At 39.1% G+C, this 27596-nt stretch overlaps 1 protein-coding gene across 1 annotated transcript in view; it reads left to right on the top strand.

The window, feature by feature from the left end:
- Positions 1 to 27596, top strand: part of ldlrad4b (low density lipoprotein receptor class A domain containing 4b) — a 332819-nt gene that overhangs the window by 161104 nt on the left and 144119 nt on the right. The window contains exon 4 of the mRNA XM_055163708.1: positions 683 to 823. Within this exon, the coding sequence (XP_055019683.1) occupies positions 683 to 823 (141 nt within the window). The remainder of the gene's footprint in view (positions 1 to 682; positions 824 to 27596) is intronic.

The raw sequence follows: 27596 nt of genomic DNA, 5'->3' as shown, positions 1-27596 counted from the left end.
CCTTGTATTTGCAGAGGTCACTAGCAGCGCTTGTCAATGGCCATAGTTATTCTGTCACTAAAACAGTCTTAACCACTCCACAAAGCACCCGAAACAAATCTGTTATTACTCCAGATTGTCCATGTAAATGTCTGTGTTGAAAGAATAATGTTTGAAGTAAAACTAACCTTGCATCACATGAACTGTCACATGTTGAGGGACTATTTTCTCAGCAGCAGCAGAATTTTATTCCCCGTAAGGTAGGTGCTAGGTGATATCAGTCCGCCGCACCCAAGCTTCCCAAGTACAACTCGCTGCTGCTGGTTGGTTTTACTTCTAAATTATTCTATCAACACAGACATTCACGTCGACAGTCTGGCGTAATAATAGATTTGCTTTGGGTGTTTTGTGGACTGGGTAAGACTGTTTTTAGTGACAGGATAACTATGGCCATTGACATGCACTAGTCTAGCACCAGCGACCTTTGCAAAACAAGGACTGGATGGAATATTTTTTTTAAAGTGTCTCCACACATCTCCAACACTCTGGAAATGAGGTCCTATGTCCAAAATTCACTTCAACACAAATATTATGAAATCAAACTCTTTTGAATTTTGAACTAAAAGCATCACGTTACGTACATGAGATTATGAATGCCATATTAGACTGACCTAATAGCTGCTCCTTTCCCTTTGCCTTCCAGAGTGCAAGTTCCAGTGCACCAATGGTAAGTGTCTGCGCCTGGGCTCTCTGATCTGTAACCAGCTGAATAACTGTGGAGACAACAGTGATGAGGAGAACTGCCCCGTGGTGACGCAGCACCCTCCCCCGGGCATCTTCAGCTGTGAGTACCACCAAACACTTCATCTTTTACTTTTATGCTGAGACTTCCTGATCTTATGCTAATCTGTCCCGAGCTTGACAGTGTGGATACTGTTTGTGCATTGCTGTGATTGGTTAATTAAAAATATACAGCTGTTGTTGAAAAAGTATCGCAATATGGTAAATGAGTGGTGTTCTATGGTCATGCGTTTAATTCAGTTATTTGTGAAGCAACCCATATTGTCCTCTCTTAGATCTTTGTATATATGTGATTTGAGGCAGCACTGATGTTGAGCTTCCAATGTCCATGTCATCCCCAACTCTTCACTATGCATGTAGAAAGATTTATGAAATTTATGTACTTAATCACAATCCAGATTTTGGTGAAATGTTTAATTTTGCAACACACAAAAAAAAAAACACGAATCATTACATAAAAATGCCCCATAATGCCTATTTTAATCTCTACGCTACCATGTTTTAACTTAAAGTAGAATACACTAACAAGATAAGGCAGCTGCAAGAAAGTATAGATTAATAACCACTAATTGTCACTTGTTTTGAGCTCTAGATATCTGCTCATTTTTTTAATATCATTTGCAATATAATGAGTGTAAAAGGTACTGGTTATGGCTGTTACATAATTTAACATAGAAGTAGGATAACTTGAATTGTACATACTTACAGATATATATAAACACTGTAATGATTTGAGTAGTATAAATGGCATTGTGATAATGTGGTGGGTGTTAATAGGTTTGAAAATGTAAGGGGTTAGAGGCAAAAAAGAGTACATGTACTACTTATTTTCCCAAAGCACAAGTTGACTGAACTGTCTAATAGGAAAACTTTCTCCTTTGCACTGAAGTTACTTAACTATATAAGTTGTGTGCTCTGGTAAGTCTTCCACTGTATCTCTTCCTATACACTGTTTTGTTTGAATCTTGTTGGGCCCCCCTGTGCCCCCTGCTGTGCACTTCTGTTGGGGACCAGGATAAGAGCGCTCCCTTGGCCCATCACGATCAATGGGAACAGGGAAACAGGGAGGAGAGATTGTGTGGAGATGGAGGGAGGATACAGGGGGAGTGAGAGAGAGAGAGAGAGAGAGAGAGGGAGAGAGAGACTCCAATGGGCCGCCGTGGCTGTGTGCCAGGACACTTTGATGTGCTGCTCCGTTCTCTTTCAACAACTTTTAGGCGAAGAGGGGAAACTTTTTATATCGTGCTTTCATCCTCACCATGTCTGTGTTTGTGTGCTCAAGGGCTGTCATATTTGGATTATTCTGTGAACTACTGCTGTTTTTCTCTAAGTTGTTAAATGTTAATCAACAAAGTTTAGTCTACTGTAATTGCCAACCAGTATATTTATTGAAGATGCCACGTTTTTTGCTTTAACAGGGACTAAACTGAAATACTACTATCTGTACACTTATTTGTTAGCTTTTTTCACCTTTAGAAGGCAGATGTGAAACCTGTTCCCCTGTTCATCCCCTCACCTGTCCTTTGTTCAGACTCACCTTTGCATCAGGTCAATGCTGGCACACTATCAAACAGCAGTAATGAGGTTAGCAACTAGTGTTGATAGGTGAGAATACAACAGGGGCTGTCAGTTTAATTACAGATGGAACCTTAATTTATAAATACACGCACATATTTAGCTATTTGTGGCCAATAAAATTATAAATTAAATTAACGCTAAAACTTCTCCCCAGTTTATACTTGGTATTTACGTACAATTCACATTTTCTGTTCTGTACAACTTCCAGTGAGTCCACTTATTGAATTTTCATGAAATATTAATTAATTCTAATCTAAAGTAAGTCCCTTGTCCAGTGCCCAGGTTAGATCTGCTGCGCTCAACAAGCTTCCCTCTGAGTTTGGGCCAATTAGCTGTCAACTGATGATGCATAGTTATTGAGTGCTTTGACTGACAGCTCCCACACCTGCTGCCAGCTCTGACACACTCCTCTGTTACTTCTCCTGACACATCACAGTCATTATAGTGAAGGTGCACGGCTGCACGGGCCATCCATCGCTGGGGTTTGGGACTTTCCCAAAACCAGACTGGATACAATATGTTCCACTAATGCTTCATGACGTTCACTGCTGCTACTGCTGCTGGCCATTGGGCTTTGATTTAGTCTCAGCCTATTTTTCACATTCTGTCATATCTACTACCTGTGGAGCCTATTCAACTTTTGGATAACTTGAGTTGTGTTGACATGGCACTATAAACTGTTTTTATTGTAACCCTATAAATTTACATTCTTCCTGAATTTCCTGAATGCCATCTTGAGGTGATTGTTTAAAATGATTTGAAATGAAATTCTTGTATTTTGCAGCTGGATATAATTGTGTGCTCAAGACTAAGGTTAATGTATATTTGATTATCTCATGAAAGGGAAATTAATTCGCTGCATTTGGCTCATCCTTCAATGCCACTGGGGGAACCATAGAGGAGCAGTGCTGTGCCTGGGAACCCATCTCCAGATCTTAAAATAGGCAGGATTACCTTAGCTGGAGGATTATACTCATTGTACATAATTTGGGTTGATGGGATAGAGCGATGAGAGAGCCCTGGAGATGGGTCAGCAGTATACTGCTCCTGACAGGTTAAAGTGTACCTTACCTTACTGCTATCTCACCCAATGTTATAATCATAAACACCCTCTGTAACTGCTGCAGTGAGCCTTGTTATTCTGGTCCTAAAATGTTCATATTAACCCGCTCTACATGACCCTGGTTTTTATTTTGCTATTTTGTCCATGAATACATTTCTATTCCTAATATAGAACTCTGCTTCAAATTCGCTCATATAACTGTCAGCCTCATGAGCTTCATTTGACTGGAGCCAAATGCTATGGGTGACCTCACACTGTCTTAGTCCACTTCTTAACAGTATATGGTTACAATAAAAAATATTTTGCTCACTAGTTTGCGGTTAACAAAAAGTACAAATAATATATATATAAGCTTAATTTAAATGTTGCTGCTCAGATATAGGTTATGATTTTGTTAGGGCAATTCTGTTCCTATGTCAGCTTTCATCCCACTACTCCTCCTTTCTCCCCAAACTCACCTCCAAACCTTCACATTGTTTTGTAAATTTCTTTTTTCATCTTATTTTCCCTCTGCAATACCAACCAGACCATGCTTTCTTCTTTTCTTTTTGAGTTTTTTTGTAAGTTGGTGGATAGCGGGAGGGGTGGCTCTGTGGGCTTACTCATTTCCAATCCTGAGCCGGTACTTAAAATATTTAGTTGTCTCGAGCGAATGTTAATGTAAGTGTCTGCGGTCCGTGTGAAGGGGAAGTGCACAATGAATTTTCTGCATATTTTGTGAGACTAGCAGCCAGGCATGGGGTAGAGGAGATGAAAGAAGATCGCCAAAAAAGACTGGCAGGGCTAAGGAAGGATGGGCAGAGATGAGAGAGGAGAGGAAGGAGAGAAAGCAGAGAAAGGGAGGAGAGAGAGTGAAAATTTTTGTGTGCTAATGGAGTTTACCATCTTGTTGCCGCTGGCTGTTGCTGTGGCAGTGGCAGACAGATGGATCATGAATACTGTCTAGACAAAGTGCAGCCCGACGCCCCTCACCTCCTTTCCCTGCATTTTCCCTCATAATTGGGATAAACACAGTGTGCCAATTGTGGCTGGAGTGTAGCAGACTGAGCCTAAGACCGCTTAAACATCTCACTTTTATCCTGGATTATTCCTCAGATACAGACAGACACAAGAGAGGGGAGCAAGTGCACTCAGCCACAAGCACAACCTTACTCAATCTGTTGTGCTTTAGAACATAAAACGGATGGTTTTGTCGTTGTGATCAAATGTAAAATAATACATTTTTCAACAAGCCTTGGTAAATGGTCATGGTCACATTTTTATATAGCACTTTCACCTTCAAAAAGATGCAGATGTCGAAAATGAGGTGGGTTGAAGTGTCTTGCCCAACAGTTTTCATCTGTGGGAGATGGAATTGCATGGCCAATTTGTGGGTCAGTGGATTTGACCACTCTACCAGTGTTGTTTATGTTTAGAGGGGGATTTAAACTACCAACCTTTGGATCTGAGGAGAAATGCTCTACCAACAGAATTACTGTTGCCCCTTGATAGACATATTTCAATGTTAGAGATTGCGCATGCTTAAGTATGAGTGATCTCGATATCAGAACATTACAGTTTTCTTGGGACGAGATCATAGTCAGATTTGTATCACCATATTGCCCAGCCCTAAGATAATATATCATTTCTGCATATACTGTTCTTTACATGTATGATTCACCATTTTTAAATATGTGGACAACTTGATGTGCTTATTCAAAATTCAAGATTAACTTCACCCATGCTACTACCAAGCTGTGCATTAGAAGATTATCGATAAATACATTATACAACGCAATTATAAAAGCCTTTTTATGTTATGAGAACTTTTCAGTTCAAGTGATTGATTACTTCAATTCAGCAGAGGTGTCCATTTATTTGCCCACTTTAATTTGTCCCCAAAAACTCATTTTGTCTCACGTTTTATATACTAGCACTTACTGTACATAATCATCTTGTAAAGTAACAGTTGAATGTGGGTTTGACTTCACTTCTGTTCATCACACACCCCATTATTGATTTCTATGTTACAATACCCAGTGGTACAGCCTGGCCTAGGAGTTAACAGCTTTATGGAGGCAGGAGATACAAGTGATTTTGTGGGACTTGAGAAGTGTTTGCAGCACATTTTCAGATTTAACAAAGCAGAAAAACACTCAGAAGCAATTAATATAATTAACGATGGCACCATTCAGTTTAAGTGTCCCACTAAGGCTTTCCACCGAGCCCTGTCTGAATCATTATCTGAGCCCAGCAACCCAGGTATTAAATGGGAACACATCATTATTGAGGTTATTTATGAGCTGTGCATCTGCCTCATAAACTGTCAACATGGCTGCCGCACTAAAACTATAATTGTTTCAAGAAACACTTTTACTTTCAGCTGCATGTGCATGTGTCTGTGGGACTCACTTAGACCAGTGTATTAACAGAATGGCCTTAAATGAAATACTATAACATTTTATTACACTGCATGTTGTTAGAATCAGCTACTTATTCTTTTTTTACATTACATTTTTATTGGAATCATAAGAACATAATATACTGTACACTGACACAACAACAACTCAGCCAACATTCTACAGTCCCATACTCCTTTTTCCAAAAATAAACCAAGTCACTGTACATGTATTGCAAAAATGATCAAGCTTGATCTTGAAAAAAACTTGGACTTGAAAAAATGTTGTTAAGGTGCTGTTAGATTGTATCAGCAGCCCAGTGTTGTTGACCATGCCATCACCAACCATGGTAATAGATTGGCAAAACTCTGCTCTTCCCTCTGACAGCTATAAAATGTTATAAACTTGTTGTGAATGATTTGAATTTCCAAAAGAAAACAAACCAGTCTAAATGAACACTTTTCCTAAACATCAGCTCTTTGTGAAACTGTACATTTTTAAGAGCGTGATTTATGGAAGTTCAAAGTGCTCTGATGTGTTGTTTTGCACTGGATCCAGGCATTGCCCCTCTGCTGCCCTCTTGTTAGTTGGTGTGGAAGTGCGGGAGGGGACAGAGCAGACAGAGGCTAGATCAATGGTCAACTCTAGCTTAGCCATTGATCCCAGTCCGGAGTGAACTACACTTCAATAGCAGCGAGCGAGCCTTGAGGCGCGCTGATTGATTGGGTTTGTGAGATTCATAGTGTGAGAAGGCTGGTTATTGACTGGCCCTCTATGGCAGACTGTCTGAGTGTCCAGCACCGCCTGCCTGTTGCCGACCTCTCCTCTCCTATTTACAACGTTTTCTTGATGCGGGGAAGTGGAATTTTTTTCACTCTTTCTTGAGACACAGCCCCTTTCTATGAAAACATCAGAAGGTTACAAATAATGACCAGTAATTCTTAAAGTTTAGTAGTACCCCAAAAATGTTTTCTTCTATAGCTTTCTATAATATGACTCTGAATCCACCGAGAGATAAAAAAAAACAAAGCACTAACCTAACATACATACTTAAATTTTTTTACACCGTATTATAACCCGCACAATCCTCAGCAAAACTATAACTAGATTAGGTCTGTCTAAAAAAGTATTTAATCCTAAATAAACTAAATAAATAAAAAGTAGTCCTGACCAAGCCAAGCGCAAGATCAGGGGATGGGTCCAGAGTGCAGCGCTGCAGTGCCCATTGCACCATTGAAGGATGGGTCAAATGCAGAGGATGAATGTCCATCACAAAGGATTCATAAAATATACCACCAAGCCAAACTTCACCTTAAATATTTCAATTTAATCCCAAACTTTTAATTTGCACCTGAACAATGAAAAACTTCACATGTACAATAGTTGTTTGAGAACCACTACTTCAAAGTGTCTACAGTAAAACTTAGTTTGTTACATTTATTTTAAACCTTGGAGAAATACTTCTCTCTAATGGCGCAAAAGATAAATGCCTTTTTGGTTGTAAAAAAAAATCTGTAAAAATTGTTTTATCACACCTTTCAAAACCTGGTTCTTGCATTCAGCCACTTAGTCATTTATTCTGTTAGATATGGTGGTCCTTGGAGGTTTCAAAATCTTTCATACTCTCTCGATAATAGACTGGATTCCATAGTTTGAGAGATTGAGTTTTTTCTCAGTAGAGCGTGGCAGCTTCGAGACAGTGTCAAGGATTCACTTTCTGTCGGCAAAAGGTTGTCGAAGCAAATTAAGGAGGTCGAGACAGACTAGACTTCTACAGGCAAAAACTCTTTTTGTTGGCTCCAAGAATCAGACACGATCAGCACTGCACAACTCTGAGTACTATATTTCAGAATAGTCCTGGCTTTGGAGAAGTGTTTGGTCAAGACTAGAAGCTCTCTGAAGTTCTTTGTAACTATTAATATTTTTAACATGCAGTCACAGTGAGCCACTTCCGCACAAGGTGCAAAACCAATAAAATGATACCTAGGTGTTTCCACACATGTGTAAACTACAGGTAGATCTGGTACGACTCGCTGTCACCAAATCCAGCTCTGATAAAGTTGCCTAGATCGTGGTGAAATATTATTTTTCAGAGTCCACTTGTTTTGTTTTAAACGTATATTTTCAAGTTAACGCATCATGCTAATAATGGTACGTTCTTGTTTGTGTGTATGTGTAATTATTCAGTGCAGACACCAGTGGAAGGCATATGTTATAAATATAGTTGAGAATTGTATTGAATTGCACTTTCTGTTCCAAGTAGATGTTGGAACTGATGCACTTTTTGCTATTCTTCAAGTGTATTGGTCATCCGTGTTATGCATGTTCGTGATATTATATGCTGTACTTCCTTGTTTATCGCACTCAACACATTGAATATGGTGATTGACACAACAGAGGGTTATCTATTACATAAGGGGGAGTTGATGTACAGTTGAATGGAGTATGGTATGAATGTAGTGCAAAATTGTGAAATCTCTAAGATGCAGAATTTATTAACTATTTTTCAGCTTAGTTATTTGATGATCTGAAGCCACTGGACATCCGTTTTTACTCTTTGTATCTCTGCTTTGACGACTACAAGTACAATTTATAAGGCCCTGCTGTTAATTCACTATTTCAGTCATGATTCGGTTCACTCCTCTGCTCTGATATAAGCCAAATGCATTAACCAGACTATCCCTCCCAATGGCTATCCCCGCTAATGTTTGCCACTGATATCTCAAACTATATTACCCGACTTCAGCTCCTGCCTCGACTTAAAAGCGTTTTAAAAAGCATTTCTCATCCGCACTCATTGCTTCTCTGTACCCCCGGCCTTTTCTTTAACTGTCTCTATCCTTTCTGCTTAGCCTAATCTCACGCTTGAACTAGCTCGCGGTCAACTGTCTCGCTCTACCTCCTGTTTCCTATACTTCCTCGTCTTCGCCCTCTTGGCCACCTTTTTATCTTTGATCCGCGTTTGACCCGGGTGTTCGCGCTGGGTGACTCGCCATGTAATTACCGTGCCAATGCGGCGGACTCCACACATGCTACAGCTGTTGTCATTGACAGGACTTGATCTCCTCTGTGACTTGGGGGTCAATTAAGCAGCAAATGAGTATAGCCACGGGGAAGTGCTAATTGAATGGTACCTTTGGGTTGGGAGCATTGACAGAGGAGGCAATAGATGATAAGTGGACGTGTGCGGTGGTTATGGGTGGTCACCTCTCAGACCGCGAGCAATATTAACCACTGTATAAAGGCCGGAGCTGTCTGCGCGAGCAAGGCTATTACCATTAAATTGTCTTCCATAACACAGCCGCACACAGCTTTTGGCAGTTCACCTTTACTAACAGCCCACAGCCATATAATGTAATTCAGAGAGTAGAAATGTATTGCTGTCACAGACTACAGCCAATGCATTTATTCCTCATGTCTTTTCAGTGTTTGTATCCAATGGGAGAAGTGGCTTTGTTATATAAGCTGTCTGCTAACCTACATAGTTATCCTATGTAAGTAAGTGCGTGTTTCTTTGTCGTTGTCGTTGTCAGGAACAGGCCTTAAAGGTACGTTATGTAACTTTTCTGGTGGAGGGTCCGTCAATGGCTTTTCTTCATGGAATTATTATTGCTTTGTCTCACAGTATGGCATTAAACCTTTCTATCATCATGGAGACCAAACCGACCAAGATGCAGGTCAGATCTGTCAGAATGCCTGTTTTTCAAGGTATTTTTGAGCTATAAAACCACCTGTAATTGAATAATTTTAAGGTACACCTGTTTAATGTCACACTGTGGATCATTTCAGGTAGAGGAGTTACCTATCCGTAGAAACAAGAGGGTGACAGACCCCCAACCAAAAAGTTACTTAGTGCATCTTTAATTTTATTCAATAGTTATTATTTTTCAAGACACCACTGACCTAATTAACTTTTACCGATGAAGTCAATGATCACACTAATTTTGTAGAGCAAAAAGTTATTTAATAAAATAGTGGCATATTTTGTCTTTCAAAGTGAATATTTTCAGTAATGTTGCTTCGAGAAAACTGTCACACTTATTTAACTGACTGTGCGTTCTGTTTACTTTTCTAATCAATTATTAAAACATATTTGTCATTGCCTGGTTTCCAAGCAAGTACTTAAGTACTTGTAATATGACTATTTCACATTGAATGAAGAGGTGCAGCCTTGGAAAGAAGTGGTTTCAGTCAACAAATATTTAAAATTGCTTTCATACTGATGAGTAAACAGATGGTTCTGGCAACTATGAACAGGTCATATTTGAAAAGAAAATATATTAATATGTATTTTTTTACATATTTGAATGATGACAAAATTAAAGAGACACCAACTGTTCTACTGGAGTGTCCTTCACCTTCTTGACTCCATGGAAATATTTTGGCTGACATGTTTCACAGTATTGCATTAAAACTGGTGCTCTCCTAAAGTTCCTTGAAAAATATGCATTCTTACTGTAAACAGGGTCACTTCTTTACAGATCGGAGTAGACCTGTAACTTGGTAGCGTCACCTGCTTGTCTGGATATGAATAAGTTTAATGCCATACTGTAGAACATTCCAAAGCAATAATATCTCCATGGAAACACCAGAAAAGTTACACAGTGCACCTTTAAAGCATTGAGCCAGAACATGCTTTATTTTCACACACATACAGCACATCAAACACATAGATTTCTGAATAACAGCTTCCTTGTCATTATCACTAATACACTAACTTGCAGTTCCCATTCTTCCCCCTCCAGGTTCTGAGTTGTGAATGGGAGTCGGTGGGGTCTATAAACAGCGCTCAGCAGATAGAGATGCTAGGGATTTCCAGCTCATTTAGATTCAGATTAGTGAAGCAGTCCAGTTGTTGTCCTCAGGCTTTTCCTACAGAGCTTTCCATGCGGCCGATTTAGTGGGAGCAGACTCAACACAGCAACACGAGGAAATCAGGGGATAAACAAGTTGATCATGACCCGTCTCCACAAATGCCTCTATCTCTGTTTATGTTATCCAAGTTTAGTTTCTGGCATTTGAGGAGAAAAGTGTAATCTCTCTAACCATATTATCATAGAAAAGCAAGCTCTCGGGGCAGCAGTTGCTTAGTGATGGCAGGATTAGTGCAAACTGACATTGTCTCCTTGGGCATAACACTTCACCCACCTTACCAACCTACGTGTGAATGTGCCGCGCATAGAGCAGTGTATAGAGCAGTGTTTCCCCAAACTTTTTTTCTGGGGACTCATATTTTAAAAGTCACAAACCTTCGCAACCCAAGTCAATAGACATTATTCGTGAATCACAAAATAAAGGTGGATTTGACCATTATTGAACATTAATGAGGATATTTTATTATTGACTGAGTGATTGTGTCTCTGAGCAATTAGTATTACTCAAGTTTGAAATAATGAAAAACTGTGAAAATCAGCAATAAAATGTATCCATAAGTCGCCTATTTGGACATTAAATGTAGCCCTGTACATTGCGGACCTACATGCAGATTGTGACAAGGCAACCCAAAAAAAATCTCTTACAATTACAAGGGTGAATCTGGAGCCAAGTTTCATATTTGGAATTCCGACCACAAGCATCATGGCAACGAAATAGTTAATCCAGACTGAACTTGCTGAAGGTGGCGCCTGGCTCAAAGTCTGTCAATTAAACCTGCTCCTGTGACAGCTCCTGCCCCTGTCCCTACATGCGGTCAGCCCAGCCATGAAGTGGACAGGAGGTGGTTCCTAAGTGATTGTTGAGCTCTGTTTGGATATTCATGAGGGTTTAACATACAAGACGTGCTTCAGTTATTTCATTTTTTTTCCTCAAAGAGTGGCCGTGTTAAGGGTGCTGGAGTGTCTAGTGGGTTGAGAGCACTTGAGGGCTTTACAATGATACCGTTTGCAAAATAGCAAACAGGCAGTCTTTGGACACGCTTGTATGTCGCTCATTGTGGGAGTTTTTGGGGTTGTTTTCAAAGCTTTCAGTAGGAGTGTAGAAAGAACATTACATATTCAGTAGTTGTTGACCCCAGGATAAACATTCAGAAATGACACCTTTTAGAAGCACAGTGATGTTTTAGGTGTTGAAATGATATGGAGCCAAGATGATGAGATGTAGTCTATGTTTCCAATTTAACGAAAGAGAAACGTGACTGCCAGTCTGCATCAACAACCACCACACACACACACAAATATACACATTATAGACTAAAAAGTGGACGTCACCCACAGCATTCAGCTCCAGTCAAATGAAGATCATGATGCCAGCAGTTATAGGGGCAAATTTGGAGTCAAGCTCCATATTAAGAATAGGAATTGATTAACAGACAAAATGGAACGAATTAATACAAACATTTTAAGACCAAAATGACACGGCTCACGGCAGCAGTTACAGAGAAACGAGCAACTATCACTCGATGTAAAGTCAACTGGAAATAGAGTCCATGGAACCAGAGGCGTGACCATGCTCAGTTCCTATTTGGAACACAGTGGCTAGCGGGTTATCTAAGTCCATAACTTTCATATGATATTCATGGAGATATTATTATATACCTCAAATGTTCCACAGTAATACATGATATAGCTTGCATTTTGTCAATTACATAGGTTAAAAAAAAAAAAAACTAAAAAAAATTGAGTAGGATTGTCTCCCCCACAGACCTTTGCTGTGACTTTGCCTGGTGACATCAATAACATTTCACTGAAGACAAGCAGGTAGTGGACCTTCACCAGAAAAGTTACATATTTCCCATTAAAATGTAACTTTGTTTAATAAGCTAAACCAACATACATACATTATATTCACTTTAAAGGCCAAAGCTGACATTAAAAACAACAGATTGCAGGCTAAAGAATGGTGTCATGTAACAAATGCCTTTTCTGTAACTAAAGGTCACTTGGATAATCATAATATTAACACCAGAGTTTTGAATAAACACGTTCAACAAATAGTCTGTCCCATTGTCGTCCAGAGGCTTTTAAATTTCCATGCAACAGCCACACTTTCCCTCTGCCCTTTTTCATAATTAATGTCTGAGTAAGGTATTGTCTGTTGTAATGTCAGTGTGCTTTTGAAATGATGAACACACAGATGAATAATGGCCCACAAACAATGACCTCTGCTGGGATGTTCACGCTGAGCCGCTTCCAAAATCGCATGGAGACGAGCTGCGATTGGTCAGCCTCACGGGAGCCACAGTAACTCGTAATTTGTTTTCATCAAATCAGTTGAAAAAGATAACGGTTTTACCCAATTTCAATTTTTCTATCTGGGACGACCACCCCACCACCCACCTTCGCAAAATTTTCAAGCAAATTGTCAACACAAAATAGAACACAGTTTGAAATTATAAAACTGTAAGGCTTATCTTTAACATGGTTCTCTAGACTGGCCATTTATTTGCTCCTACCAGTGATGGAAGAAGTACTCAATGTTAAATAAAAGCACAGATACTGAAGGAAATAAATACTTAAATAAAAGTAAAAGTAACAAATGAAAAATCTAAAAGCGAAAGTATTAAAGTGCTTGTTTAAAAATGTATTTCACAGATTTTGAGATCTAATAAAGCTTCAAATGTAGTTAATTTAATAAAGATTTGTGCTGAATTTTGTTCAACAGAAACAAATGAATGATTTTTTCTTCTTCCTCGCTTTATTATTTTTACTTAAGTACATTACTACTTTTACATTGTTATGTTTTACTACTGGAACCTATTCACTATTTGTGATAGTTATGCCAGTTTTGTAAGTCAGGTTGCAATACTAATTTAGTTTTGGATGCTGACATATGTTCAATCAATAAGATGATACATTGAATTTTTACTGTCTTAAAAAATGGAAAAAAATAGAACTAATCCATTTTAAACAGTTTGCAGTTATTCCTTATTTTCATAATGCATTCCTTAGCATTGTAATCATCCATAGCGCAGAGTTTATAAGAGTATATCCAGTAATGCTAAAAACAACTAGCATGCTAACATAAGTTGTGTCCGTTACATGTGTTTTTGTAGATTATTGTGCTCTATTTGGGAGGCAAGAAGACTTTCAAGTATTAGTTCTACCAATGATGAAACCAAGCCAACATTTTCTTTCTTAGTTGCTCCTAGAAAAGCAAACAGATGTTCAACTTTATATATCTAGAGCAATGTGCACATCCACAATGACTCCTTTCAATATTTTCCATTCAGGCATACTTGAGACCACACTGTATTTCCTGAACACCAAAAGAGCCCACCAAATCTCATGGAGAGCTCCTGTCCGACCGGCCTCTCCCCAGTCGTTAGCATGCATAAGAGGCACACTCCGGTGAAGGGGTCAGGGTCAGGGGTCAAGGGTGAGTGGCGCTAATGCTTTCATGCTCTTGATTCAGCTCCTCTGGGGTGTAATACTGGCCTGTCAATTTGTTTGAGCTGCGGATTTACATAATGAATTTATATTAGCCACTGTTCTCCGTCTCTCTCTTCACTCTTTTAGCAATTACTCTCCTCTACCACTATCAGCTCTATCTCTCTCTCCCTCTCTCCTCTCCTCTCTCCTCTCATCCTGCGCTCATCAAGTTTACCAAGTGCCCAGAGAGCCGAGTGTTTAAATGCAAACGAGGCTCATTTTCCGACTGACGCCACGGCCAAAGTATGCCTCGCTCACAACAGCCCGGGCCCCACTGCGAGAGGTGGAGATGGATGGATGGAGATGATGGAGAAGAGCAGAGAGAGGGAGAGTGAGTGATGGAGGGAGGGAGCTGGGAGCAGTGCGTTGTGGGAAAAGTAATGGCAGGGCGTAAAACAGGCGCAGGCACATAGCGGCGGGGATCGTAGGTGTGGAGTGTATTGACATTGCTGGCAGAGAGAAGCTGATGAACGCGCTGCTGTCTTGTTAGTCATAACATCCCGGTCGACACAAAAGAGCTGTTTTAATTTGTGATGGCTGCGTGGGGCCCCGTGTCGACATGGGTGTAGGATTATCATATTGCAATGATAACAAAGAGAAATGTGCAGTCAGGTTCAAGTGAGATGAACTCTTTACAGTTAAACTGGAGCATCAGTATCTATTTTTATGAAGTTGTTATTAAAGCCCCACCGCATAACTAGCAAAAAATAAACTAAACTAAAAGCATGTTGTTTTATTTATTTTTGTTGGTCTTTACTGTGAGTGCTCTTGTGAGCTTGCATCTCCACAAACCTGACTCTTACTTAACCTGGAGGATGACCTCCACCTGTTTGTTTCCATGGAGATGTTGCTTCTTTGACAATAATCTTCTAAAGAATACTCCATTGTTGTTGATGTTTCGAAAAATTGTTTTAACTTTCTATTTCCAACTGAATCATGCAGATGATGTGCCACCTCCGCAATGTTGTCCTTTAAGGTAGGTGGGGATAACCAAGACTTTCGTCAACATAACTTTCTATTCAATACAGCAGGCCCAGGGGCCAAATGAGGCCTGTTGGATCTCAGATTTCCTGATGAATTGGCCCAAATGATCATAGACTACTTTTTATTGGAAATGTAATTCTGACGCTATAACCTCGCTAGCATCACATCGTGCTGTGACACATATCTAAATGAATGTTCTTATTAAACGATATAGTGGCTCTGTCAAAGCTACGGAAAATGCACCGTTCTGAATGATCCACTGTAGTCCTCCACTCCAAATAAGTTTCAATATGTGACCCTCGCTGAAAGTAGTTTGAGTGACTAAAAGTATTTCCGATGTGAAGTGGCACATTTTCAAACAGAGTACTTTGAAGCGTTGAATCATCACCGTGGCTAAATTGACAACCAACTGACTTAGTTAAATTACAGTTTGAAGAGTTTATCAAGTTATTAATGTTTATCAGTTGAGTTATACAATAAAATACATTTGGTGTCTCCAATGAAAACTCAAAGTTCTATTCTTCACAAACATTCAATATCGTCACCTGACATTGAAAAGTTACATGCAACCATAACAAGAGTATCTTTGCACCTCTCGTCTTCATTACAGCGACAGAGAGACAAAGCAGGCCCACCCAACCATCCCTTACAGTAGACAGACGTGCTTTTTTGAATGGCGTGTGTTTTAAATGACAACGCCGGACCACCCAGGATCCTCCAGTATCGCCCCTCTGACCTCGCAGTCTGACGGATGGAAGCCTATTCACCGCCTAGTCTCTTACACCTTCTCCTAAAGCCCTCACTCGGCGCGCTCAATAGCCAATACAAGCTGCTCACAATCCCCCTTAAGACAAATGGACAAACTTCAAACATGCACCACCTTTGGAGAGAGTGGGAGGGAGCCAACGTGTGGTTTAACTTAACCCCCCTTGAAGCCCCCCCACCTCCTCTTCCTTACTCCGCTCTCACAACAACAAACGTACAGTCCAGATTTAGACCGAAATAGTCACCGCAAGTACCAAGCGCACCATTTACTCGTAGTCCATTCACAGTCATCTATGTGTGGGATGGGGGAAAAAGGGGAGGGTGCTATGAAAAGACATGGGGCGCTGTCAAATGCCCCCCCCCTCTTTGGTTGTAATGGGCCAGCTGCATCATTACCTAGCGCACACACTGAGAGCCAATGGACTGAGGAGGATTGACAAGTCTATCAAATGTAAAAGGCTTGGAGGGGCAGCTCGTGATTACCTACGTACACTATGGGCCTATGAAAAAAGAGTGGGACAGAAGTTGGGCAAGTGAATAGACAAGGCCAGTAGTTCTCAAAGTGTGGTACTTGCACAACTGTTGGTACACAGGTGTCTTCTTGTGGTGGTGTTTCTTTGCAGATTTAATGTAAAGACCTGGTTTAGATCTGGTTTAGTTCAAGCTTTTTTCTTTTGATTTATAACTTTGTTACTCCACATCAGATCAGTTTTAGTTTCTGTTTACAACTTACTAGACTATTCTAGGTTTTCAGCCAGTTTCCCATTTTTGTATCATGTACTGTGTATGACTATTGAACTTCCAAGTTTTGGCTCACTTCATTAGTTATAGTATAGTTTGTTTGTCCATTTTTGGCTTTCAAGAAAGAAACTTTTTTTGGCCCAGTTCAAATATGTTGTAAAAGTTGTTCTTAGAGTCAAAATTAGACTGTTGTGTTCTGTCTGCATCTGATTATAAAGCGTTTAATTGTCCACAAACCAGTAAGCTGTAACACTGGTGCGATGTTAGCATGCTAGTTGTTCCGCCCAGACTCATAAAGTTGTGAAACATCCTCATGAACGTGTTAGGTGAATTATTAGGAGGCTAGGAATGTGTTAGGGATGAAGAAAAAGTTTGGTGCCCTGTTTAAAATGAACTTTTTTCCTGCATTTTTAAGAGAAGTAAATCAAGAACAGCACCTATAAGTGAACAATTGACTACTAGGGTGTTACAAATTTTATGGTCTAAATGTTTTTGAGCAGGAAATTGATCGTGTTGTTCCACAGTTGTCTTTTGTTAACTGTTTGACATTCTTTCGGGCTATGTATTACAACATGTTGCTCTACTGCTAAAAACATGGCAGATTTCCATAGTAACAGACGATTTTTTGCCGTTCATCCACAACAAAAGTGTTACAAGTTTTATGACCCTAATGTTTTGAGCGGGGATGAAATGCCCTGTCAGGTGAGCGTTGGTGGTCGAGACACCTCCCAAGATGAAAAGCGGGCGGGGTAGTTGGACCCTACTGTAAATGAGTGAACTGTAAATCCACAAACACTAACTTGTATTTAGGGGGAGCAGACAGGAGCAGGCCTTTAGTTAGCGCTCCCCTCTGTGCAAACACTCAGGGAGGGGCGGGGTCATGTTAGCACGCTGGGAGTTATTGTAACGGTCACAGCTCAAGCAGAAGGAGACAGACAGAAGCCGAGGGGAGTGGTCCAGCAGGGGTAAAACAACAAATGTGGAGTAAGATTAGAGGTTTTACAAAAATGTTTACTATAAATGTCGAAAAGAATGCTAACATGCTCGGCTAGTGTATTCTGTGGACCAAACTACTGACTTTCATAGTGGTGGTCCTAATTGTCAACCATCTGTCTGAACCAGTGTCTCCCAAATGGTGGATATGAACCTTGAAATTGCAATGATAGTTTCAGATTAGTTTGGTGAAGTGTCTCTTAGCAACTGGAATCTGTTTATAACAAGTCTAGTGATGTCCATATATAGCAAAAAATACATAATTGGTCAACCATGATTAAAGCGTCAATACTCATGCTTAAAATGTATAATAATTAGATCTAATGCATTCTGTGTTATCTTTGTTAATTATATATATATATGGAGGTGTAATTGTGTTTCCTAAAAGGTTACATAGTATGGCATTAAACATGTCTATTTCCATTTCCACAAACAAATTAAACATCTTTAAGTGAATAAATCAAGATGAATATGTTTTTGCGACAGTTGCTCTGTGTTTTGTCCACAGATCAGAAGGTTGGTAGTTCGAATCCCACTCTCCTGGGCAAGACACATAACCCACCTCTCTCTCCAGTGTCTGCGTACACTGGTGTATGAATGTGTGTGTGAATGGGTGAGTGGTTCCTTGATCTGAATGCTTTGAGTGCCCTGAAGATGGAAAAGTGCTATATAAAAATGTGACCATTTGAGCATAAGTTTAATTCCATACTGCTGATTCCCGGCAAAGCAATAATAATATAGGGCAAGCAGCTAGCCAGAAAAGTTCCATAATTCACCTTTAACTAACAAAGATGTAGCTTTATGGAGTTCTGTTAAGGGATCACAGAATTATTGGGGTATGTGTGGATGCTTCCGCCGTATGTCTGTCTCCTCAGTCATTGTAGTTCATTACCATGTATGTGGTGTTATAAATATACTGTGGATGATGTTGGCAAGTGTCTCCATGGGCATCTTGCAGCGTGGCACAGTTAACAGCTGATGACTCCAGAGAGGGGAGCAGTGCAGTCACTTCTGGACATAGTATTGTACAAACAGACTAGTTGCAGAGGATATGGCCTGGATTCTGCCAGTTGGGAGTTAATGGGGCACAGTCAATGTTTTATTGTAATATATTTGCCAAACTCACCACTGCTGCTGCCATGTTTGTTTGGCCAAGATGTCTGTTGGCTGGGACTGGTAATATGCAGGCAGTCAGCAGCTGTCCACCAAGGTCTATCATTACCATTATAACTTAGATAGGATACGATACAGAAAAGGAATCACACAAGGTGGCCACAAAATGTTAATGTTGCTGCCACTAGGGGGCACAAATGAGTTAAGTCTATCCCAGCTGCTAAAATTGATGATAGTGATAGTGATGGTGCACAGAGATCACTCAGATATAGCCTAATATAGTTACCCATTCATTTTTTATTGCAGCAATCTGTTTTTGTTTTCTTGCCAAACGTGTATGTCTATGTTAGCTTTTTTCAGCAGATACAATCATTAAAGGAATGTGTGTAGCCTGTGCTATTACTGTTTTTTTTGTTTGTTTTTTTTTAATTATAGTCACAACTAGGACTAGTTCTAGCCTGCAGAATTTGGGTGGACAGCCTGAAATATTAGGTGAGTAAATATAGAGCTATATGTGTGTTTGTATTAGGTAGTAGTAGTAGTTTTAAGTGCAACAGTAGCTCAGTTGGTAGTGTTTGTCCACTGATCCGAAGGTTGGTGATTCGAATCCAGCTCTTGACACAAACATCATCGGTCAAGCGTTCAGATTCACTGGCCCACAGGTAGGTGGTGCGATTCCGGCTCCCACAGATGAATGCTGTTGTTGTGCACCCACCTTGTACCCAATGTCTGTGTACACCTGTGAATGTGTGTGTGAATTTGAGAGTGGCTTCTTGATGTTAAGCGCTTACAGTGCCTTAAAGGTTGAAATAAAAATGTGTATATAAAAATGTGACCATTTATCTTTTCCCATACTGAGTGGGCAAGAGTTTGATTCAGGTTGGCAATGTCCACCCTTGTTTATAGCTAGAGCCAACCCCGATCACAAATGAACCTGGGTTGCCATTTCCTGGATATAGAACCTGGATATGGGGACGTACATTTTTTTCTGGAGAGCACTGTTAATGATTGGATGCGGATGCTAGGGTTTAGGTAGCGAGACAGGTAGAGACATCATGTCCGTGTTTTTGTAATTAAGAAGAGATCAGCATTAAACTTGTTCACTAAAGCTTATATTTGATTTTATTATGTTTTCTGGGGTCCCAGATAGGTCAACTCTAAATCTTTTATACAGTTTCTTTAATGTTTAACTTCAACTTTTTCAGCTTGTATAATGGATGGAGAGAGTAGCATAGTGCACCTTTAAATGTACAACTTAAGTTTGTAGAAATTTTGAATGTAAATTAATAAAATCATTGTCAGTGATCATTAGCATTATTATAGCACTGTTATCCCATCCCAGCTCTCCAGGCTCGTATCTCTTCACCTCTGACTCTGTTTTCATTCAAGTCGTTGTCATTAACACTATTTAAATTAGCTTCTGACAACAGTGTATGTATTTGTACCTACTTGTCCTCATATGGCAGTGACATTTACAGCCAGTTAGTCCAATAGAAAGCTTTTAATTGACAATTACCTGGAGTGGTCCTCTCTCTCAGTTTCAGATATGTTTGAATAAGACGCCTGTCACGAGGTCACTGCTGCCATTACCAGCTATTCTGTGGAAATAAGATGTGCTCATCCAGCTACGCCGCCTTGACCTGAATTTACATAGCTCTGTTTGTAAGATGAGAAAAGGGACTTAGCATTTGGCAGGTGATAGAAAATGAGTCCTACTTTTAGCTTGTTGTGTGTATGTTGAATTTGTTGTATTTTATCAGGTACCTAAAGGGCTTCTGAAGGATTAGCCCTATTCTGTCAGACTAATGATCCTGGGGTGGGTTCACACTTTTACACACCACATCAGGACTAAACAGGGACTAAACTGGAACTGGACCAACCAAATCTACATCAGACCAAATGTGAATGCACCCTTTTTGTGTAGTCCCCTGTTGCTAAAATAGAACAATTAAGATTTATTTTCATTTTAATTATTTGACTACAAAGGTGTCCAATATTAGACACTATTACCGGGGGCACTGTCAGAAATCTTGCCTAAGATTTCTGATAGCGTGAATGTTCCACAATATGGCTTTAATCTTGACTGTTTAATTACATGTGTTTTATTGGTCAAAAATACATTAAAGCATGCGTTCATATTGTGAGAGTAGGCTCTGCAGACATACATAGAGCAGCTTTAAAGCAGACCTGTTCTGTAAAATAGACTTTATGAGCTTTCAACCATGTTATAGTTGTTTCCTCTCACCATTTACACTCTTGAAGTTGTATTTGGAGTGATTCATGCATATTTGAGCAATCTTTAATAGTTTATTTTCACAACGCTATAGTACTGAACAAACCCCTTTTTCACCATCCCCGGGTATACAACCCTTCCACTGTACTTACTTTGTTCTGTAATTTTATTTTCTTAATCTTTGATACAAGTAGAAATGGGCATTAGCTTGCTAATGTGATCTGAAGCTATACATTGGACGTGCAGATTCTGGGCATCACGGTTTTTGAATGCAGAAGTCAGGGGACTTGTTTCTTTTATGAAGTCATTTTAGATTAAATTGTTTAAATTATAACACAGTGACCCATGGGTGTCATAGATTATAGCTAAATAGCAGACACAGCACAATATGTCATCTTTAATAAACATGGCATACCCTTGTTGAGATTCCATACTCACAGTGTATAGAGAATACTAATGTAAAGGAATGGGACCATGATACACTATGGTACATTTTGCAGCCATACAAGTGACCCGATTAAGAGCACATTTAAACCCACAATTTGAAAGACTGGTTCATGCTAGCATTTTTACACAAGTCTGACTATAAATATTCCTTCAGCTTGTACGTGTTGTTCTGTCTGTTGCCTTGGCACTGGTAGCTTCACACCAAGGCTTTCATTGTACTGTGCCTTTTTTATTATTAGTCAAAATAAAATGTCCTCAACATTTTCCACATGATAAGACCTGTTTTTTTTCCACTTATAAAGTCCATTTAAGTCAAAGGAAGTCATACGCTGAAGAGCACAGCTGCTCTTACCACAATTTCTAATGACATATTGATCAAAATATAAGTTGATACATTTGTAACAAAACATTTTCTGAAATTTGACTACATTCTTAGATACTTACTGTCTCATTGTGCTTCGAAGAAAAGTTCCTGTGAAGAAATAGTTCTGGAGGGGATTGGAATGTCCTTACATAAATGCTTATTAATGAGCCTATTCACTTTTGCTTTAATAATTCATAACAGAACGTCTTTTGGATCCAGTCTCTTCTCTGCATTTTACATTTTTAGTTCCCTGACTCTATGGGACAGAGTGGTGGATAGTCCCCATCTTTTCAGGATGCAACACATTTGTGGATAGAAAGGGGGAAAAACTAAGAGCCTGCAAACTGGAACATTACATATGAATTATTTATGTCCCTCTAGTGTGATAACAGAAGTCGAAAATTAGGAAAGCTGAAACTGACATCATTTTGTGCCGACGGAGGCTGCCACTGCTCCGAACATGTTTTTCCCTCCTGGAAACGGGTGCTTTTTTATTTTTATTTTTTTGTTCTGGATGCTGTTCAGTGCTGGAGCAGTGAGTGTGTGTGGAGTGATAATTATAACCGTCTGACACCTCTGGGTTCTCAGACAGGGAGGCCAAACCCGACAGCACTCACTTGGTGCACTGTAAAATTTGACAAGCAAATTCAGCTAAAGTAATTGAATGTCTCTCAAGTCAAATGGGTTTATATAATGATTTAAGCAATTAAGAATACAACATCAAAGAGTCAAAGCACGTTTGAGAGAAAGTTGTCCTCTGCATATGACCCATATTTCCTTTGGGGCCAGACCTGCTTAGCAGTGCCCGTTTTGGTCCAATCTTAAAAGGAAAGCAAAGCAGGGATAGCTTAACATTTGTGAATACTGTGAATACCACATGCCACAGTGGGAAAGAATGGATCTATTGGAAACTGTTGTTGTGTTCTTAGGCAAGACTTCACCCACATTTTATTATGAATTATGAATGATTGTTATGTGCCAGTTAGTGTTTGTGGTTGTGTGGGGCAATGGCACAGATTGGCAGCCAAGTTTCCAGCAGTTTACCCCAGGCCAGTTGTGGCTACAATAGTGTCTTCAAACCAGTGAATGAAGTGAATGAATAATGCACTGTAAAGCACTTTGGCTGTCTTGAACACTGCTATGTACATAAATCTAAATGATTATTCTGTGTTGCATGAGGAATCTTTTTTTATTACTTTATATAATAAAGAAAGTTTATTTTTGCCCTTACTTTTATTTTATTATTGTTTTTATTATTATTCTTTGTTTAATGTTGCACATAACACCAAAATAAGTTTCTAATTTGTGAACTGTGTTCATTGGCAGTGTCTTTTAAACTCTCTGATTCTGAACTGGCTCTCTGTATAACACCACATCTAATAAATGGTCCTCCTCATCACCTACAAGTCTCTCTTTTTTGGCAACATCATATGAATGAAACTTTATTCTGATTCATTTTAAGTTTTACAGTGCACTTCTCCTGCCTCTCCTCCTTGTGTGCCATAGAGGAACCACGGCGTAACTGAAATAGAGAGAGGGTCCCAGCGGACAGCTCAGCACACACTGTCATTTAGCCTCAGTCTTTTTGTCTCTTTTTTACCTCCGAGGACCACGGCGCCAAACTCTGCAGCCCAAAATGAGCTGCTTCTATGCAAATCACACTCGCCCACAGCCGGGAGGGCGGCCATGACATTCACATACACTAACATGACTCCTGAGGAAATCAGCTAGTTCAGGTGGCAGGATGTAAATCACGTGTAAATATTTGATATTAATAAAAAAAAAATAAAAAAAAAAAAAACTGAAATATAATATGAAGAGAAACATTTTCAACTAAATTATATATTTGTTAATCCATGTTACAAAATAAATTCAATAAGGTGCCCCACCTTACAACTGCAAACAAAGAAGCACTATATCTTGAAAGAATTAATATTTGAAAAGGTTAAAGGGCAGTTTTATACAGCATATATATTTTAATAGAGATTGTAAACCTGTAACAAGTCCACACTGACTAAAAATAGCAAATCATTGTTTCTTGCTGAAAAACAGTCTCGACCTGCTATGGGACTGCGTGATATCATAAGCAAATAAAAAGTTAATATTTTCTGAACATAAACAATACAGACTTTTATACGTTTTGATTCCAAACAAAAGTAAGTAAATAATTGTCCAATTTCTTCAGAGTCTGAACTCTGCTCCAGACTGCATGTGTTTACAGTCTTGTCTGTGGTTCATTTCATTGACGATTACAAATGACTGATTAACTGACTAGTGTTTGAGTGAAGTTGAAAAAGCGTTATATAAAAGTGTGGCCATTTACCAACTTGACCTCTACTACTACAGTACCTACTCTGATAATATGACTACTGTAATGTAAATGAAAGTACAAAGAGTCAGTTACAGTGGTGCATAACATCTGCCTGTCACACCGTTCTGTCTCTCAGCCTGTATGTCTCTGTGGACAGGACCACCCAGCCCAATGTTCATGTGTCCAATGTGAATGTGTGGTGTGTGACTGTAGCACCACTCCGGAGGTCTGCACTTCCACTCAGAGGAAGTGAGACGCAGACACTGTACAGCCATGTTTCTGTGTGAGGCTGTGTGGACCCTCAGTGTTAAAAGCCATTTGTCATACATGCCATAGACGCCCTGGTGATGCAGTGTGGAGATCAGAGTCCATCAGAGCAGTGTGGGGGATCTGATTGGTTTGTGTTAGAGACCTGTCACTTGAACACACAAAGTATAGACTGGCTGACTCCACGCACCAACAGACAGTTCATCAGACTGATCTAGTGCAGCGTTTAAACAAGACGTGAACAGCAAACTCATATAGACTGCACTTAAAGGTCCCTTTCTACACAGTTAAGTCATGTTATAATGTTGTTATCTCCTCGAAACATGTTTTGTTTTATTCACACATGGTTGAGTAACCCTTTGTTATTAATCTGTCTATCTTCAAAGCTCAAAATGCACTGTTCCACCTTGTGATGTCATGAAGCCATAGTTTTCAAGTTTAGTTGAGTAGAGATGGGCAATTCCAGGGCTGAAATTATCCAAGTGATTATAGTAAAGATGTATAGAGTTAGAAAAAAAAACACACACAGCTGAGCACTTCTTGGACTAACACACAACATCACAAGGTGGAACAGATTATTTTCAGTTAAAGAGAAGACTGAGCCTAAATATGCAGGATTTGTGTGTTAAACATGTGAATGAAACAAAACACAACTCCAGGTATGATTGTGATGAGGAAACAACATTATAACACTTCAGAAAATAGTGAAATATGGGCCTTTTAATTGTTTATATTTTGGCTTGAGCGTGTGATATAGAGGAGATGCCATGTCTGATTTTCTGCAAATCAAATTTGAGCATGGGTACAAATAACATAATCTTGAACCTTGTAGTGATGTGATGCTTGATGTGAGTTGGTTCTTTTAAGCGGTTCTTTGACGTGAATGGTTGGATTCGAATCTCATTTCTTAAAATAAGCAAATCTTTTATTTCTAAATTTTATGCATTTTTATACAATTTAACACTGAATCAACACAAGAGTAGGCAACAGGAGTGAGAATTGTGTGTACCAATCATAGTAACAGTTAGTTTTGAAATAATTTTTATTGTAGCTCAATGTTTTATTTAGATTATGCATCATTTCACAGGGTAAACACACTCCCACTCTCAGTTTGAACCTTTTTAAACAAATCTGAGCCTTGGTCATTTCTCTCCTTGATTAGTTTGTAGTTAAACAAGTTCTCACATTTGGCTTCTCTCATATAATTAAATATGAAATGAGTCAGTCTTTTGAACAGCTCTTTGACATGAATGGATCCAAAAGATTTGGATCCCAAAGGAACCAAAAGTCCCATTACTAGAACTATAAGCATCAATGCATTTTTCTAAGTGATAACTGTAGCACATGTGTATTTGTATGAAATTCTTATATTATTCTTATATTTGGGTTTTGGTAAATAGTGCAAAATGTTTTCTAGTAGAAAGTCCATGTCCTGCTTGTCTCATGAAAATATGATTTGCTTTGACATATCTTTCTTTTATTCAATTGCAGATGTTTTCAACAAAAAAATACTTGGTTTGGTTGAGTTCCTTACCTGTCTCCATGGAAATTGTAAAATTTTATGCCATTTAGTAGAACATTACAAGCAAAACAGCAACATCTTCTTAGAAAATAGAAGGCTACTGACCCTCAACTTAAAACATACTCAGTACTCCTTTAAGTACTCCATTTAGCAGTAATATTTCATGAGTCTATTGACAAAGTATGGTTCAGTAATGCGTCTACTAACCCACTTCAATCAATGCTGAGCCATTTCTATTCATTTATAATCTACTGCTTATTCTGTGTATCTCATTCTGTAGGCAGATGGTGGCTGGACTGATGCAAACAAGACTTCTATACACACTACCAGTCAAAAGTTTGAACACACCCTCTCATTCAGTGCTTTTGTCTATATGTTTACTACTTACAACATTTTCTATAGTACATACAGTTGACATCAAATATATGAAGTAAGATATGTGGAATTATGGTGCAGCTAAAGATGAAGCAACAAACAAAAAACAGAAACAACAAAAAACACCAGGACCATGCAGAGTGAACGAACATTTTAAGACCAAAATAACAAGACTTACGGCAGCAATTACAGAGAGAGGGGCCACAATTTTCTATTGTAAATCAGTGAGAGCCAGGGTCAGAAGGAGCCGGAAGAGCCGCATGTGGACTTCCTGTTTGGAATGTGAAGGCTAGCGTGTTAACTCCATTTATATATTCAGTTTGTGGGCTGTTTAAACATACGCTATAGTCAAAAGTTTTGACACACCCTTTTTTCTTCCTTACAAATTTCTACATTTTTGATACGCACAGAAGGCATCAAGTATATAGCAAGATGGAATTATGTAATAAAGAAAAAAGTGACGTAAAGACAAAGAAAAGGGTGGCTACTTTGAAGATTTGAATATAAAATGTATTTAAACTAGTTTGTAGTAGAGTAGTATTTAACTTTTTCTTCTTTGCTCCTTAATTCCATATATCTTACTTCATATCTTAATTTCTTCTGTAGGTATATCAAATGAGGAAGTAACACATATAGAAAAAAACTTAAAATGAGAGGGTGTGTCCAAACTTTTGACTGGTCGTGTATCTGCTGAAATATTTTAAATTTATCTTTATCTATATTTCTGAAAACGTGACAAAGGATACATAGCTGGTAGAATCTCGTGCCAGTGTTTTGTATTGTTCATTCAGCTCCTGCCCAAGTTGCTGATTTGCTGTTTCCAGGCAGAGGTCAGGGCTTGCGTTTACACTCTGGCAAACTTAATAATGTCTCTGATAAAGAAGCCACAAGTCAAAAAAGGTCAAGAAGTTACACATTAGCATAAAAGTTTGAGCGAGATATTTACGACCAAATTATTTTCAATTCTGCACAGGTTTTTTCTCCACGCTGCTCCCGAACTATTCTTTAATGAACTCATTTTAATAGAACCAGCCATGTGTGCAAGACTATTTCTCACATTTTGAGACTGCCAATAAACAATAAAAAGCGAAATTTCCCAACTAGCAGCAGGAGACTAACTAGAGTCCGGTGTAATATGCAAAACGTTGTGGAGTAATAACAATTATCTCTCGATCTTGCCAAAAATGATGCTATTAAAAAGTATCTTCGTGTGTGCTTGCCAGACATAATGGTTTCTTCTGTGCAAAGTTATGGATTGTTAATTACTCCAATCACTTTGTAGCCTCCAGCTTCTCGAGATGAAATTTCTGAAATGC

This window comes from Boleophthalmus pectinirostris, unplaced genomic scaffold (genome assembly GCF_026225935.1).
Source record: "Boleophthalmus pectinirostris isolate CB_2022bp ecotype Guang Dong unplaced genomic scaffold, ASM2622593v1 HiC_scaffold_6, whole genome shotgun sequence".
Lineage (NCBI taxonomy): Eukaryota > Metazoa > Chordata > Actinopteri > Gobiiformes > Gobiidae > Boleophthalmus > Boleophthalmus pectinirostris.
The sequence above is the reverse complement of the archived record's forward strand: the minus strand, read 5'-3'. Positions and strand labels throughout refer to the sequence as shown.